The sequence below is a fragment of the Cynara cardunculus genome (assembly GCF_001531365.2).
Source record: "Cynara cardunculus var. scolymus isolate 2C chromosome LG 17, CcrdV1, whole genome shotgun sequence".
Classification (NCBI taxonomy): Eukaryota; Viridiplantae; Streptophyta; class Magnoliopsida; order Asterales; family Asteraceae; genus Cynara; species Cynara cardunculus.
In genome coordinates, this window is record NC_037544.1 from 3650201 (window position 1) to 3668877 (window position 18677).

Consider the following 18677-nt stretch of genomic DNA (forward strand, 5'->3'; position numbering starts at 1 on the left):
GCCCATAACCGGTTATAAAGTACCTATACCGGTTCTATCATTTTCGACCGGGACCGAGACCGGGACCGGTTATGGCCGGTTATGAGAATGGTGAGGACCGATTGGGACCGACCCGGGACCGGTTTTTTGCCATCTCTAATGCAGAGTCCTAAGGCCCAAGGCCCACCTTTTGACCTTAAAAAAAAAAAAAAAACTTAATGAACACTCTGGTAACCAATCATCTGGAGTCTGGACAATATTATATATCCACCGATTCACGAGGCTTTCTCACATACAAATCAAGTTCTAACAGTTTTTGCGTCATAAGGCCCCACCACCTGCCATTCTCAATAACAAGACCCTCTTTATATACACTCAAATCTTCAGTGTATTATCATTAAGCTGTTGAGCGAAAGACTCGGGTTATTTTACGTTGAACTTTAGTGATGAGTCGGGTACGGTGCATATTGGGTTGGGGTGGAGTAAAAACGGAAGTCAGTAGCAGTGTGCATGATAAGGATCGTGTGGCGATTTATCAGGTGAATGAGGTGCTGCTACCGGAAGCGATACCGGCTGTTGCTCCGGTGGCTGATGGACCAGATGCTGGAAAAGATGAGGGTTTGATTTTTTAGAAGGCTGATGCTTCCGCAAACACTCTAAAATGTTGTCTGCAAAAAAGAAACAAGAAAAAGAAGCTACAACTCTGCAAATTTGAAATTACACTTTAAGTTAATTACGTCCATTCTTTAAAAAAAAAAAATCATTTTACACTTTTATTAAATTAACATATATAATCGTACATTATTTAAAACATGTTTAAAAAATACATTTTTATTTTAACAAGTTACACTATTATAATCATCTTGTTAATGCATTCGAAATAAGTCCAAAATTAAATATTTTTTGACTTAATTATATTATTATATATTATATATACTATAAAAAAATATTTTTAATATTTACACTTTATACCTTTATAGTTATTTATTTAATTTATAATACATTATTTATTTTTTTAATTTTCGTTTTACACCATTATCACATCAAAATACATAATTTTATATTAACTAAAATTAGATCTAACAACAAAATTAACCTCTCAAAAACATTTTCATACTCTTTATTCATCAAACATACTCATTTTTTAATATACTTTTTAATTTTGAAATTATACTTCATATTATATAGTTACTTAATTAATTTATTCTTATACTTTTGTTTTTTCTATTTTTCGTTTTAAACTCTTATCACATTAAGATACATAATTATATATTAACTAAAATATGTTCTAAATTTTAACAAATTACATCATTATAATCGTCTTGTTAATACCTTCAAAATAAGTCCAAGATTGAATATTTTTTATTTAATTATATTATTATATCATATATTACCACGGAAAAATATTTTTAACACTTATACTTTATACTCTTGTAGTTAATTATGTAATTTTAGGTGTTTGGTTTGCACAAAGAATACCCGTGGAATTGAAATCCATCAAAAGAAATTTGAATTTGAAAAAATTATACTGGAATTCAACGAAGTTTGAATATATGATTGGTTGGTAGGATTTAAAATGGAATCGTTCAAAAGAATTCGAATCTATATTATTTATTGTATTTTTGATATTTTTTAAACTTTCATTTTACTGTACTTAAAAAGATTATTTTTATAGGCTTCTATATTTTTATTAATTTTTATAATTTATTATATATTAATAATAAAAAATAATGTAGAAAAGAGATAAAATTTGGAAGGTACATAAATTTTTTATTTGGTGTCATTTTAATTGTTTTGACGAAAACTTTCTAATGATATATTTTGTTATAAAAAATAATTATTTATTATAATTTAATAAATTACATAAATCAATTAAAATATATAAACAACTCATTAGAGATGAATTAGTCATTTTACTTATTTTGTCTTATCACATGTTAAACATTTGTTCCATTCTATCTTATCATATCCTATTCTATCTAGATAGCAAACGCAACCTTCAAGAACCAAAAACCGTGTAAGTTTATTCTTTTTTCTTTAAGAAAAATTATTCATTATTAAGATGGTTTTTATAAACGTAGGGGTTGTTTGTTTACCTCTTAATAGTTTTATTAAAAGACAACTTTTGAATCGTTAAGAGGTGAATCTTGTTTGACAAAAACAAAAATCTGTCTTTTAATAGTTTCAAAAATCTTATCATGAATCTTCCTTGACTATTAAGAACCCTAATTTTATTATACATAATTATCAAACAATTATATTTCAATTTTAAACTATATCATAACTCTTAATCATTCTGATCACTTAATCATTGTAAACCAAACCAACAATTACTCCAACAATTACTCCTTTATGCTGTACCAGATTTTGTATTTTTCCTAGTTTGGATTTTGGAAAAGAAAGGAAGCGCAGGAATCCGGCTTCGGCTTCTGACGCTCAGCAACGTACCACGTTTAATAGGTTTATAGCTGACCACCTGCAGACTGCAATATCACCATTTCCCACCACCTCCATCTTTTCTTCAAGCTCAAATCCTCCATTTCCAGGGTCTATCATGGCATCTTCCGACGAAGAAGGCGAAATCTTTCCTCATTCCGTCACAGCCTACCAATTTCTCAACTACAGTAATAAACCCATTCCATTTTCCAACTTACCCATTCATTGGTCTGATCACCACACCGGAGACTCGCCGCCGGTGTATTTGCTCGGAACTTCCGATGGAGATCGTCAATCAGTCTACAAGCAAGTGATTGGTTGGAAATTAGAACTTCTTCATGTAATGCCTCAAGTCTACATTCTTTCCAAGGGGAAATCATGGATTAAGCTTCTGAAACCAAAGAAGAGTTACGAAGATATCATCAAAACTGTTGTGATCGTGATTCATGGTCTTCATTTTGTGAAGAGGAATTTAGAGGCAACTGGAGATAGAATCTTGAGTCATTTGATGAAAACTTTGAGGTTTCTGTAATTTGATCGGACTTTGTTGTTTGGATCTCGATTTTTGTGTTAATTAACGTTGTTGTTTTTGCAGCTCTTATGATGTGGTTGAACCTCTCGAGCAGTATCTTTCGAATCACGTATCGTTGATTCGAATTGCTGTGGCTAAAGACGAGGATTTAGCGAAATCTAAGGTTTGATGTTGGAAACATGGTTTTTCGTAAATACATTTCATATATGTAACACATTACACATAAACGCTGCAAGAAACAACTTGAATTTTAGTGTAAGGGGCCGTTTGCCTAAATGCTTACCCGGTAAGCACTTACGAGTTTGAAACTATATAATTTATTAAAATGGTAGAGCATGTAACAATTTACCCGGTAAGTACAGGCAAGAGTCGTCATCCTCACTTACCTAGTAAGATTTTTGACCGTTGCCATGTTCAATCAAATAGAGAAAGTTACTCGGTAAACACTTACCACGTAAGCATTTAGTAAACGGCCCTTAAGATGAAACTCATTGAATGGGTTACAACATTTTTTTGGTTCTAGTTTGATATTCCCATATATACACCCAAAAAAATGAAAAATTGATGAACACCCTGATAACTATTCATCTATATGGAATGCGTTCTGGTTTCTATGCACATGTAAATACCGGAAAAATTACTTACAAATTACTTGTATCGGTTACTAGATGGTTGCATTGCTCAGTTTTTTATTTATTTACCTTTTTTACGGTTTTCCTCCGAACCTGACCCTGTATATAATACACGTGACAGTATCTTGAAAGATTTCTCATGGAGATTGAGAATCCTGGGAGAAGAGAAACTTTTCATGAGGTTAATACCAATATTTCTGAATTTATTTCTCATGTTATTAAGCAAGTTTTTCTTTATCGTTTTGTTGTTGTTCATTAAAGGAAAATCAATCGAGAAAGAAGTCGAAGTTCATCGTTGACGAAGATGATATCGCAAGTGACGAAGATCTGGATGAAGAAGCTGAAGTTTTGTTTGATCCTGTTTGTGCATTTTGCGACAATGGCGGTGATGTTCTCCCGTATGCATATATTTCCCTCATATGGTGACTTAATAGAGACATGGCGTATAACACCGGTATCATCGGGTGAAAGAATTGTGAAAAGTTTTAGGGTTTTAATTTAACGGGGGTAGTTTAGTAATTAACTACGCTTATACTATCTTCTTATTTTTGTTCCACCTATTTTGGTTGGACGGGTTTTTGTTCTGTTTTGTACTGTTAATATCGGTGAAGTGCCTTCTTTGTTACTTCACACCACTTGTTTTAATATGGCAGCTGCGAAGGACAATGTCTACGGTCTTTTCATCCAACCATAGAAGCGGGGGTCGACTCGTGTTGCGAGTCTCTTGGTTTCGCGGGTGCAAGTCAATACGAGGTATGATTCTCTTTGTGTTCTATTTTAACTTATCATTCATGTCGTGTTCGCTTATTTTGAGCATAACTTTCTCTAAATTCTGAACGCAGGCAATTCCGACTCTTCTTTGTGATAACTGTAAACACCAAAAACATCAATGCTTCGGTTGTGGAAAGTTGGGCTCCTCCGATAAGTGTTCTGTTGCCGAGGTTCTGAGTTATAACCAACCTAAGCACAAATATTCGCTTAGTGACGGTTTTTTGGTGCAAATAGAAATAAGCAATGATGACTGATTGTTGCTGATATTTTGTGTGTTAAATTTTCGTGTTAGGTCTTCCCTTGTGTTTCCGCAACTTGTGGGCATTTTTATCATCCCGAATGTGTTGCAAGTTTGCTTTGTCCATTTGATGAAACCGTGTCCAAGAAACTCGAGAGTCGAATCGCTGCGGGAGAATCGTTCACGTGTCCTATCCATAAATGCCATCGTTGTAAAGGAGGAGAAGATAAAGAAGTACACGATTTGCAGTTTGCAGTCTGTAGGCGCTGCCCCAGGGCGTATCATCGAAAATGCTTACCCATGTAATTACGATTTCTTCAATGTATATATATATATATATATATATATATATATATGCACGCACACACACACACACACACACGATACATAGCACCTTGGTGAGTTTTGAATCCTTGACCTACAGAGAGGTTGGGATCTATCAGTAGCCCGGGTACCATTGAGCCTATGACTCTTTTGGAATATATTTTATATCTCAAGAAGAATCTGGTGTGAATCGGGCTTCCCGTTTTCTTGGTTGTTAATAATATTTTCCAGGAAAATCGCTTTTGAGCGTAGTGCTGATGGAACTGTCCTGCAAAGAGCGTGGGATGATCTCTTGCCAAAACGCATCCTGATATATTGCATGTAAGAGATCGTGCCTTCTTCGTTCTAATAACACATAATATTGCATAAGAGGAAGGTTTAAACGAGAGCCATAGAACCTCAGAACCAACTATTTCATGTATTATTCATAATGAATAACCTGCATTATTCATGATGAATAACATGAATCTTATGATGAATATCTATCATGACATTCATCGTGAATAAACATGAATTGTTGGTTCATAAGTTCTCAAAATATTTACGTTTTTATAAAGTATATAATATATTTATATACGGCATATGCAACGAATAAACTCACACACCCTCCTCACCATTTGTGAGGTTTGAACCCTGACCTCCTAGGAGGCAAGAGGCTCAGATACCGCTAGGCCAAAGGCCCTTTGGTAATATTTACGGTTTTCATGTCAACCTTCTCCTACTTTATAATATCTTGCACATACGAATCGAATAACCAAATATTACATTGCCAGGAAGCACAAGATCCTTCCAAGCCTATTGACACCAAAACGAGATCATCTTTTATTCCCTTATATAGTACGGAAAAGGAATCAAGACGGAAGTAGAACAAAGGTGCTGAAGGTAGAAATAAGCAAGGCTTTCGGAAATCTTGAAGTAAGTGAAACCGAAAACACGTCACAAATGGTTGAAAGGCGGTATAGCTCAGTTACTTTTCGTGATCCCGCATTTGAGAAAGGCAAGTCTTCCCTTATGTACGAAAAGAGACCTTCACTCGAAGAAAACGTATCCATTTCTAGAAATCCGGAATACCCTTCTTCCCGGGCCCAAAAGAAACCGGCATACAGAGAAGAACGCTTTGCTTCTAAGCAGGTGAAGAAGATAACAGTTATTACACCTCCTTCGGTAGACACTAATATGGAAAAAAGGTACATGTTTCCGATGTTGTAATGCTTTCGGTTTTTTACCATTTAAGGGGTCATCGTGTAAAGTTATACTATTTTGGCGTATAGGATTTTACGATTAATGAAAGATTCCGCATCTTCATTTGATTTCGATGAATTCATAAAGGATAAGAAAAGTAGGCGTACTCATGAAGCGTACACCCCACAGACCGGATTGGATAAGACCATTACCATGGGAAAGGTGGAGGCCTCCGTAAAGGTGGCATACCAACCGATCTACATGATAATTATGTAAGGGTGCATTTGGTATGCAGGACGAGATAAGACATAACAAAAACTTGTTGTCCCACATTTGGTGCAACATTTAGACCGGGGCAAGACTTCACTTGGTGAGACAAACGCTCATTTTTTGTCCCACCGAAATAAATGGACAACCAAAGGGCCATTTGTCTAGTACCCGGTATCCCAACCTTCCTGGATTTAACATCCCACGCAAACCGTACCAGATATTGTCTGTCTACTTTGTTTACACACCGAGACTCATGGTTTTAAAACGCATGACGTATCCAGTCCCTTATAAGGCAACCTTTGTTCCCCTCACCAACCGATGTGGGGATCTTACAATGGAGGTCAGGGATTCAAGTCTCATGAAAGGCGAGTGTGTGTGAGTTTTGTCGTGTATAAATATTATATACTAAAAAAATAGATGGAACATAAATCCTTGGCAAATTACTAAACTACCCATGTCAAATTAGAACTCAAAAGCTTTGCGCAATTCTTTCACCTGCCTACCTCACTCTCGTCCGTCTAGTCTTATCTAGTCCCTGCATACCCAAACGCACCCTAAGGACACTATGGTTAAATAAGTTTAAACTCACGACCTTTTGGGTATGTTTTACCTTCACAGGCGGTACGAACAGCCTTAAAGAAATTGGACGATGGGTGTAGTGTTGAGGATGCAAAAGCTGTTTGTGAACCAAACGTTCTTAATCAACTCATTAGATGGAAGGTATGACGAAAGATCACGTTTATGATAGTTTCTTTACGGTTTCTAATATTTCGCTCTATGCTTACGATGTGAAAGTCTTTGTTCTTTTTACCTGTTTGTTCATACTCTTGCACAAGTCAGGGGTCTTCATGGAAACAACCGCTCTACTCTTTGGGGTAGAGGTCAGGTTTGTGTATATCCCACCCTGAGACCCTACTTTAGAGTGGGATTTACTGCGTCGGCTTGGTTTAAAGAAGATTTTGTTGTTGTTGATGTGCAGAAAAAGCTACATGTGTTTCTTGCCCCTTTTCTCCATGGAGCACGCTATACGTCTTTTGGGCGCCATTTTACAAAGGTCGACAAGCTTAAGGAGGTGAGATATCTGTCCTTTCCTGTAAATCGAGTTAGTTAACCCCCTTGATGGTTAGTTGTCACATTCGGGAATACAAATGGTTATTAGTTATATATATATATATATATATATATATATATATATATATATAGTTGGGTTCACGTGAGACCAAAGGTTTTTCGTGAGACCCATAAGACCGATTTATGTTCATTGATCAACTTTATAAGCTAATGATCTAATGGTCTAAAATTGCACGGTGACAATTTTGTGATTATTGAGAAGTCTCTTGGCAATTTGATGATCATGAATGTTCAGATTGTAGATCAACTTTATAAGCTAATGATGGTTTAAAGTTGCACGGTGGCATTTTTTTGTGATTATTGAGAAGTCTCGTGGCAATTTTTGATGATCATGAATGTTCAGATTGTAGATCTAATCCAAGGATTGAGAATTGGTCTTACGGGTCTCACGAAAAACCCTTGGTCTCACGTGAACCCAACCCTATATATATATATATATACACCCAAATCAATATTGATGAAAAATTGGATAACTTTAGGAAGGATAGTGAAATGATCAATGTTCTTGGAGATAAACTTTTCATTTGTATATGCAGATAGTTGATAGACTTCATTGGTATGTGGAAGACGGTGATATGGTGAGAAACATCCAGCAAATCTCCTACTTGTATTAATATAGGGGTCGGTTCTATTAGGAACCGGGGGACCGCCTACAGCACGACCCGTGGCATATTCATCATGAAAGTGTTATTCATGATGAATATTCATCCGGGACACACAGCATGCTATTGGTGGTTCCTGGGTTCCTAATCAACTTTGGGTTCTCAACGGATTTTCTCTCTCTCTCTCTATATATATATATGTATGTATGTATGTATCAACCTACAGTTTGCAATTTTATATTTGTTTTGCAATTTTATATTTGTTATACTTATGAACTTCCGATGTTCCGTTATTAGATAGTGGACTTTTGCTGTGGTTCAAATGATTTCAGTTGCTTCATGAAAGAAAAGCTTGACAGTATGGGAAAGAAGTGCTCATACAAGAACTACGATCTGATCGTACCAAAGGTAGTGTAACTTTCCGCTTAGTTTGTGCAAATAACGTCTTCACATCTTTTATCAAATTCGTTTGCTTTTTTGTTCAGAATACGTTCAATTTTGAACAGAGAGATTGGTTTAGCGTCCCTCTAGACGCACTACCCGATGGTTCTCATCTGGTACGCGATACTCAAAAACTCATCTTATATGCATTTTATCTCTCACACACTTCTCACAAGCACAACTGCTCTGCTCTTCCGGTAGAGGTCAAGTCTGTATACATCTTACCCCTCCAAAAACCCACCTCCAGGTGGAATATACTGGTTTGTTTGGTTTGGTTTGGTTTGGTTTATTGAAGACTTCGTTCTAATCGTTACTTCCTCAAAAGGTAATGGGGCTAAACCCTCCCTTTGGGGTCCAAGCATCTCTAGCGAACAAATTTATCGACCATGCTCTCAAGTTCAAACCGAAGCTCCTTATCCTTATTGCTCCGAAAGAAACCAAAAGGTTTTATCATGAACTCTAGTCATGTTATTTAATTGCTATTTAGGGGCCGTTTACTAAAAGCTTACCCGGTAAGTACTCACCGGGTAATTTTCCTCACCGGATGAACATGGCAAGGGCCAAGAATCTTACCCGGTAAGAACGAGGATAAGGATGGAGAGTCTTACCCGGTAAGTGAAGGTGACAAGTAAGCGCTTACCAGGAAAATTGTTGCATGGAATACGTTTTGATGTAATACAACCTTACCCAGTAAAATAAATTATAATGTTGACTCCTAACGGTAAGCACTTACCGGGTAAGCATTTAGGTAAACAACCCCTTAGTTTTGTATCAACTCTTATTTGTGTTGTTATGACAGGCTTGACCAGAAAAGGTCTCATTATGATTTAGTTTGGGAGGAAGAGGAAATGCTCTCCGGCAAGGTTTTATCACGACTCTAGTTAGATAAAAGTCTAAACCTATGTTCGGCAAATTAGCCGATAAACTAGCTGTTAGCTGATATGCTAGCTGTTGGCTGATAAGCTAGCTGTTGGTTGCCAAACATGGCTTAAGAACTTATCATCCGTTGCTCATTTACTTTCTCTTGCTCCTTTTATCACGACTCTAGTTAGATAAAAGTAAACCTATGTTCGGCAAATTAGCCGATAAACTAGCTGTTGGCTGATATGCTAGCTGTTGGCTGATAAGCTAGCTGTTGGTTGCCAAACATGGCTTAAGAACTTATCATCCGTTGCTCATTTACTTTTTCTTGCTCCTTTTAGTCGTTTTATCTACCTGGCTCAATCAACGCTCAAGACCAGACGTTAGATGATTGGAACACGGTCTCACCACCGCTCTCCCTTTGGAGTCACCCTGACTGGACTGCCAAGCACCAGGCGGTAGCCGAAAAGCATAGTCACATAGTAAAGCAAAATCAACACGAAGGAGGTGAAAGAGTAGTCTCGAATTACCTAATGGAAGAAAATCACGACTATTATCGTGATTTCTCTGAGTATCGGGACATCTCCACCATCTTGGATGATGTCCCAGAAGCACCTGCTGGTGGATCACCACCAGCAAGTGCTAATCCATCGACCATCGATGATGAAGACATCAATGTGATACCAGATACCGAAATACATATCCAAGAAACTCTTGATGACACGGCTGACATGAATGCGTCAAGCGACATGGATGTGTCGAGTCCGGTAACGTCCTCAACAAACTCGCAATCCGGACCAAGACTCAACCCTCCATTCATCCAGCCGAGCCATCCTGAACATTATCCTGGGGTCGATCCACCACAGTATGCAACTAACACAAGCGTTCCTAATGAATCAGATGTCGGTTCTTGGTATACTCAATCGGGTCTTGATGCTTTTCCGAGCCACCGTGGTCAAGGTGATTCCGTACCGACTTTAATCCAGCCTCCGAGTGCAAACTCCGCTTATGGTCACACCATTGATCCAACCTATGATCAACCTGATTTTACAAGTGAGCCGGACATTTGGCCACCAGGTACCATGCCTCCTGATTGTAAGTACGGCTAGAATAGTTCTTTTTTTAATATCCGATCAAACAATCGATGTCGGAATCCCTTATTGACGAATATATCATATGCCTGCATCAGATATCTACTCGAAAAATACGTTTTTATAGCGAATTTTGCAGTTCGAAACTCGAAAGTTAGCATTTTTACACCTGCGAACTCTCATACATTTGCAACACCCAATTCTCTCCTAGAAGCATGCAAAAAAAGACCATCGGCCCCCTTGCTAGCCCTCAACAAGCGTAAGACAACGTTTTCACGTGTACGTACAACTTACCCTTTAGACCCCGCATCCGGGTGAGATACAGTGGGCCCGTTTGGTTTGGTACAATATGCAACTTACATCATCGACGTCAATTAGTAGTCAAGTATTAACGCTTAATTTACACGTATTTAGTCGTCTTAACCTCTGGTCGAGCTCTGCCATGACCGCAGTTTCTTGCTTTTTTCTCTGCTTCGATAAATTGGTTGTCATAAAGCTGATTTTGTCGAAGGCGACCTGCATTCATTAATGAATGAAAAAGGGTAAGAATACAAGAACGGAAGTGAACGTATACACATACATAAACCCGATAACTATTACAGTGTTGTTTCATATGTGAAATGTACTTACCATTAACAAATCATCGGGATCAAATAGATGATGGGTTGTATTCTGTATTATCTTGATTGCATCTCCAACATAATGTGTCATCAACAACTCTTCTTCCTTCATCTGCAACAATATCATTTACAACTGATAAGACTAGACGAGACTGGACTGACAAGACAGAATTATGGATGGTTTCAGGGTTTTATTTTAACATGGATAGTTTAGTAATTTACCAATCTTAGAATTTCTGTCATCTGTTTTGATGGGATAGAAAAAAAATGTGTGTCCCAATTAGTTCATGTCTTGTTACAGTCTAATGTTGTAACAAATGTGGGACAACATGTTTTTATACTGTCTTTCCTTCCGTATCAAGTAAACCAAAAACAACTGAAAAATCGTCACCTTAAAAATAGCCAACGCTATGTTAAACAAAACTTGCGCTCCTTCGTAAAACAAAACGTCCCAAACCCGCATGGTCGTCTGCATAAGTTTCACACATGCAAAACAATTAGAAAAAGATCAGTCGAATGTCGGGTTTTTGGTACAAGACTACGAGCTAACGTAAAGTTGTGAACCTCGGAAGGCAAGCTCTTGGAAAAGAGGCAAAGAAACCACTCGGTGGCTACAAGCGAGATATCGAACCCCATAGCTTCTAAATGAGCAGACAACCTGCATTTTTCGAACCCTGTAAGTTGCAAAAACGTACAAACATGATCGTGATTATGCAAAGAGAAACGGAAAATACCGAGGGCATTTTTTGGATAACAGATCTTTAAACACCCGTTGTTCGACATGGCATCCCGATAGATTATCTGTGTAACAATCGCTAACCAGCACGTTTTCGAGCAAAACTGCTAACATCCAAAAAGCTTCTTCTTCGGTTCTCATAACAAGTAACAACAACGCGGCCACGTAATTTAAACCCTACGTCAACGACATTTTCGTTAGACTTCTATAAGACCGTACAATTAGGCCATGTTTGACAACTATAAACTAGTTTGTTTATTGAAAAAAACCCGTTTGATAAACCATAACTCTTTAAAAGAACTACTTCAAACAGCGTTTCAATAAGTTCTAGTTGTTTTTTCCAACTTTTTCCAATTTTACCCCTCCGGTTAGTTATTCAACATGTCCATTTCAGATCATTTTACATTGTCGTTTAGCTTATCAGTTAGTTTTCATCAAACATAACCCGTAATCACAACAACTAAAAGTAACCAACCTGACAATAACCAACGTCTGAGTCACGAAAAGAATACCCTACAAGAACCCGTCTGACCGCAGCATGACCCTCGGCGGTGTCCAACCACGGATGACCAGGGAAGGTTCGCGGCAAATCCTGCACCCAAAACAGAATAAATCGACCCGAAAATGTATACTTAATTTAAACCGATCCTTTTTAACAAAACGAAAAGCGCATTAATTTGCTCGAACCCCTCAGCCGGTCTCAACTGATTCAGCTCTGTAATGTCTTAAAGAACACGTGGTTCTAAAGAAGCAGGTTCCACGTGGGGTCCATTAAGGTCGCTCGTAATCAACCTTTTGCTCATATATTACGTTCTAAAAGTTCAATTTCCGTTATCGGATCAAACTTTCACGAGATATGTACGATTCAAAAACTCACATGATCAATTTGCTTTGTGGCCGGGGTGACTTTATCCGCAACGGCTATTATAAGATCGTTATAATAGCTATCCGGGACCGTAGATTTCTTCTTAGCGGCCCCGGATAACGAAAACCATACCTTCGGCCTCAAAGCCGGAGGTATACCCTTCCTGATCAGCTTCTTGAGGGCGATCGCGTTCACCAAAACCGAAAACCGAAGAGACGATTTAAGGGCAACGGAAGATGCATAAGTCTGTAGATACCAATTCGCACCTTTGTTAGCTTCCATTGCCCACCATACCTTACCCTGTTCCCTCACCTTCTCCCTCACCTCATTCAACACATTCACATCATCAACATTGCCTTCCACTGTAAACCCGTAGAGATCTTGAAACTTGACAACGATGTTCGCTCTTCGGGCATGAATACTCGGCCTTAGAATCGAGATTTCGGGATGGATTTCGAAGGGTAAATCGATGTTTGTTCGGGTTGTGTACATAATTGGATTGGAGTTGAAGGAAGATGGATTGATGGGTGTTGCAGAAAGAAATCAAAAATTGGAAGAGACCATGTAATCGATCTTGAAATATGATCAAGAAACTGGATTTGTGGTTTCTTCAAGAAAAGGAAGAAGAAGAAAGTGGGTGTTTTGTATATAAAAGGGTCGAAATTTTTGAACGTTTCTCCAAATGGGTGTTTGAGAAAACTTGAATTTGAAACCAAAGAAAATTGTTTTATAAACAATAAATTGTTTATTTTGGTACATAAGATGTAAAGTTTTAAACATTTAAGTACCTTGGTAACGGGTTGGAGACTAATTTTAGATTAAGAAAATCTATGTTACTGATTACGTTTGCAAATAATACTGAGTTGGATATCACATCATTTGTTACATCAATATGATAACTGATTAGTTTCCAAATGGTCTGAAATCATTACAAATAGTTACAATGTCTGAATTTAAACTTAAGAAAGTAAATAACCGTAAAATAACCAAAAGGATGATGCTTGATTGGTTTGAGCTTGACTCCAAAAGTCAAAAATATCAGGAGGTCCCTAGGTCCAAATCCAAGGAAGAATAAAAATCTTCTTGTGGCCATGGAAGTTCAAATATGGTGACTTCGGGCTATCTGCAAAGCAAGTGATCGTCCTAAAATTAGTTAGTTCGCATAGCGGGTTGGATATCCAGGTTAATAAAAAAATATCTATAAAATATTAAATTTATGAATTAATTTTTTTTTGACTCGGTGAAAAAGAATAAGTCAAATGCATGTGATGTATTTGAATTTTTATGAAAATTTAGTTGTCCAAACACCAAATTTAATAATTATATATATTTTTTAATTTAACTTATAAAAGGTCAACTTTGGAAACATAATTAAATAATGAGGATTTATTAATGTATCGATGATCACAATTTGAATTTAAAATCCACCTTAAAATGTCTAATGGTTTGTTTGATAGTTGTTGAATGATTTAATACAAAATGATTAAGTGGTCAGAATGATTAAAACTTATAATACAGTGTAAAGTTAAATATAATTGTTTGGTAATTGTTTATAATGAAATTAGAGCGCTAAATTGTTAAGAGGGTCCAAGATACATAATCATTCAGATGATTTTTAAATTATTAAGAGACAAATCTTTTTTTACCAAACAAGATTCATCTCTTAATGATTTAAAGACTGTATTTTAATAAAACTATTAAGAGGTAAACAAATAACCTCTACTTCAAGATTTAGATGGGTTCTTAGAAATAAGACAATGATTTAGAATAAATTAATGCATTTTCGTAAATCAATTGGTATATAAATACAAGCATTGAAAATTTCTAATAGTACGTCATTTATTTATGTGGAAGTGGAAAGGAGAGCCGGACCGGCGACGGCCCGCTGTGCCGGCAACCGTCATTCAACATCCCGGTTTGTGATTGGCCGGCACCTTATTCAATAAAGGCTTAAATATTTAATATTTCTTATTTTCGTTAATTATCAGATAATCCAAATTTAACCACAATTCATGATTTGAACATACTAAGAGGAGGTTATTTACCAAACATTTATTGGTAAAATTTAATACTATCATTTATTTACTAAGTAAGATTTTAGTCCACCAGAACGGTATCATATGCAACAATTTACCCGGTAAGTGCTTACCATGATAAGAGTCGTCGCACTCACTTACCGGGTAAGATTCTTGGTCATTGTCTCGTTCTTACCGGGTAAGATTTTTGGTTCTTACCATATTCATCCGGTAAGGTAATGTGATCGAGAGCGAGACCGAGAGTTCTAGAGCAATTGAATGGGAGGTGAATGAGAGAATTTTTAATAACTTATGGTAATATCAGTTTGAATATCACCTTGGAGGATGAAGAAAAGACATAGAGGTATGAGAGGGTGAAAACATGAGTGAAATGTGTCAAAAGTATCTTAGGAACAAGAAAAGAAAAAGTAATAATATGCATTGGTAACTTATACTATATGTTATTTTAATTGTAGATTAAGAGATTTTAAGACTAAATGCATAAAGTAGYAGTACTTAATACATTATGAGTTGTTTTTAAGACTTTGTGCATAAATGTATAGTACTTTATGCATTAAAAATTGTTTTTAAGACTTTTAATAAATCTGGTTTATAAGGTAGTATAGATATTGTATAATATATAATTAAAATTAATTAATAACCAATATTAATATTAATTAAATTAATAGTTAATATTTATTAATATAGTTGCTGAATTTTTATTGGAAGTCATGACTTGGTCTATTACAAGTTTTTTATTTACTCTTATTTCCGAATATTTTAAGTGATAAAAAATAATTTTAAAGATAAAAACAAGAATATATATATATATATATATATATATATTATAAAAATTTGGGTTATTTTTAATGAGTGGTGTATATGTCCGAGGTCGTGCACCACACTCATTTAATTCATTTCATTTTTTATTTATGCTGCAAAATCTGAATTTAATACAAACTATATAAAACAACTAAATCAGATATTTATAAAACATAAGGTATTATAGTACGTTTTTTTTTATTAACCTGGATATCCAACCTGCTATGCGAGCCGACTAATCTCAGGGCGACCACCTGCTTTGCAGAGCCCGAAGTCATTGCATTTGAATCTCCATGGCCACAAAGAGATTTTTATTCCTTCTTGGATTTGAACCTGAGATCTCCTGATACTTTTGATATTTGGAGTCAAGCTCAAACCAATCAGGCACCACCCTTGTGGTTAAGTATTATAATACGTTGTCCTTCCTTAAAATGGAACTTTCATGTTGAAGCAAAATATGAAACCGTGAATATGTGATTAATCAACTTTATAAATATGTAAAATCTAAAGCTCAAAATGTAAAAGCACATTAGTTACAAAAATTAAATTACATTAAAAATTTAAAATACACTGATTTGTAAAAGTCGCACGTCAACGAATTACACCTTACACAAATTAATACTACAAACCTCATCATAACGACCGAAACATGTCTTACGTCATATCCACTATGATGCACCTTTTAAAACCCTAATTCTAATCAACATCTTATAGTAATTATTAATGATTGTTAATAAAATTAAGAGGAAAAATATCTTTTAGCAGATACAACTATTGACGGAAATTAAATAAATAATTAAACGATTATATAATTAAGGGTAGACTATACACATTTTTATTTATTAATTTTTTTCCGTCACACGAGAACATCAAAACTTAATCGTTACATCTTCAACGTATGATTTAACTTAACTTTGATATAAATTGGAATAAAAACAGCAACCCACTTAGTTAATTTATGTCAGGGAAATTTACATAAATAGCTATCGTTTTGTAGTCATTTTATAACCCAAATTTACTTTTTAGTCAAACCTCACCCAGAAGTTTACACGTATGCATAAGGATTGGTTTTCAGCTAAAAAAAAAAAAGACGTTTCTGCATACGGATCCAGAAACCTTACAGATATGCATAAAGTTTCTATGTAAGGATTCTTATTTCGTTGACCAAAAACCAACCTTTACACATATATATAAACCTTTTGTTTAAGAATTAACTAACAGATAAATTCAAATTGAATAATGAATAAAAAGTGAAACTCAACTACAAGGGTGGTGTCTGATTGGTTTCAGCTCGATTCCAAATGTCAAAAGTATCAGAAGGTTCCAGATTCAAATCTAAGGAGGAATAAAAATCATCTTGTGGCCACGGAAGTTGAAATGCGGTTACTTCGGGTTATCTGTAAAACAAGTGATCGTTCTGGAATTAATCGGTTTGTATAACGGATTGGATATCCGATGTTAATAAAAAAAATGTGAAACCCAATTTGGTGATCGGATTATTTTTATCAAATTTCCCGGGAAAAAATAGATGACGTGGATGATAAAGACCATGCTTATTGTTAATAATAGTCATAATGATACGTGTGGTACAAACCATCCATACATGTGGTACAACCATCCATACATAAAACAACAATATCCTACCAAACTAACATCATATCTCTTCACCTCATTCCTAGTTTTTTATTTCACATACCTACTACTACTACTACATGATCATGCATGCATGCATGCAAACATACATCATAAATCACTTAATTTCCACCCTCTTCTTCCTTCTTCTTCACCGGACGACCAAAACCACCGCCACCCATTCCAGGGACACCGCCACCGCCGCCCATTCCAGGGATACCGCCACCGCCCCACCCCATTCCAGGGCGACCCATTCCTCCACCACCAAGCCATCCAGGACTACCACCACCGCCCCATCCACCTCCACTTGTACCACCAGCACCACCAACACCTCCTGGACCCTCTCCACCCCATCCACCACCTTCACCTCCACCTCCGCCAGGACCTCCTCCGTATCCACCACCTATACCATTGCCCCTACCCCCAATCAACCCACCTCCTCTGCCCATCCCCCAACCTGCACCAAATCCAGCAACACCTATCTGCTCCGGTTTCATGCCCCCACTCTCTGCAAACCACACAAAAAGAACACATAGTTTTTTAGTCAACTATTTCTACTTTGAGTATTTTAAACCTAAACAACTGAACACTTACTTTTATGAGGATCAAGATTTTCTTCATCGTTCTTGGCAGAAGAAACGAGAACGACTGCAAAGAGAAGGGTTAAGACGAGGAGAAAACGCTTTGAGGACTCCATTTTTGTCCAAAATTGGAGCTTTTGGATTGTTGTTGTTGTTGTTGTTGTGGGTTGGGTCCATGGATTTATATGGGTTGAAGTGTGGTAAAAGCCAAAACCACATTGAAGAAGCCATTAATGGAAGGTTCAGAAACAGGGATGAGTTTGACACAGGAATTAGGGTTTTGATGGACGGAGATTTCCATGTTGAGACAGGTGGCACACATGCACCGACTTGTTGACATCTGGCTACTAAAGCGCCCCTTTGGAGCACTTCTCTCTAAAAGTCAAAACCTTCATGTATTCTCTCTAAAAGTAAAAAAAAACCTTAATATTTTTGGACATATGCAAAAATAGGTAATTATACGAGCAACTGTAAAGGCGATGATCAGGAGCTGGTTCGAAAAAATGATCAGTCATCCGTTTAGCAGCATTTTATGATGGCATAGCCGATCAAATTGATTGGGTCATGTAGAAACAAGGTTTAAGTTTATCGGTCGAGATCTATATCTATGAATTGAAAGGTCTGAAATGATCGATTCAGACAGAAGAAAAAATTCTCGATTGATTTTTCTTATGTATCAGTCTGTTTATTAATTCTTTTTTTGACTATTTGTTTCTTTGTTAGAGGTTTGAAATCCTTCAAACTATCACTTATTTAACAGTATTTTTTAATTATTATACTTTAACTTAAGAAATGCATGTATTTATGATTGGATATATAAAATATTTTTAATAAATAAATTAAAAAAAAATTGAATTACAATTAATTTTAGAGCAGAATTACAATGTTGATCTCTGTAGTTTTTCTAAATATTGAT

The 18677-nt window shown here is 36.1% G+C and overlaps 3 protein-coding genes across 3 annotated transcripts; 1 reads left to right on the forward strand and 2 right to left on the reverse strand.

Annotated features, from left to right (window-relative positions):
• Positions 1–2533: 2533 nt before the first annotated feature.
• Positions 2534–10508, forward strand: LOC112500472 (protein ENHANCED DOWNY MILDEW 2-like). Its single transcript, XM_025103967.1, has 18 exons — positions 2534–2937; positions 3011–3110; positions 3701–3760; positions 3841–3977; positions 4233–4332; positions 4422–4520; positions 4643–4890; positions 5144–5233; positions 5686–6099; positions 6184–6334; positions 6983–7084; positions 7344–7436; positions 8032–8073; positions 8395–8505; positions 8583–8654; positions 8864–8982; positions 9338–9401; positions 9741–10508. Exons 1-18 carry the CDS (start codon positions 2534–2536, stop codon positions 10506–10508), a joined length of 3174 nt encoding a protein of 1057 aa, XP_024959735.1.
• A 121-nt stretch (positions 10509–10629) lies between these two features.
• LOC112501234 (TBC1 domain family member 2B-like) lies at positions 10630–13203 on the reverse strand. The gene is made up of 7 exons (XM_025104944.1): positions 12724–13203; positions 12322–12438; positions 11845–12023; positions 11675–11768; positions 11502–11579; positions 11121–11222; positions 10630–11006 (listed from the first exon to the last, which is right to left on the reverse strand). Exons 1-7 carry the CDS (start codon positions 13201–13203, stop codon positions 10872–10874), a joined length of 1185 nt encoding a protein of 394 aa, XP_024960712.1. The 3' UTR covers positions 10630–10871.
• Positions 13204–17072: 3869 nt separating this feature from the next.
• On the reverse strand, positions 17073–17957 carry LOC112501305 (glycine-rich cell wall structural protein-like). The gene is made up of 2 exons (XM_025105022.1): positions 17775–17957; positions 17073–17688 (listed from the first exon to the last, which is right to left on the reverse strand). Exons 1-2 carry the CDS (start codon positions 17875–17877, stop codon positions 17303–17305), a joined length of 489 nt encoding a protein of 162 aa, XP_024960790.1. The 5' UTR covers positions 17878–17957; the 3' UTR covers positions 17073–17302.
• Positions 17958–18677: the final 720 nt, after the last annotated feature.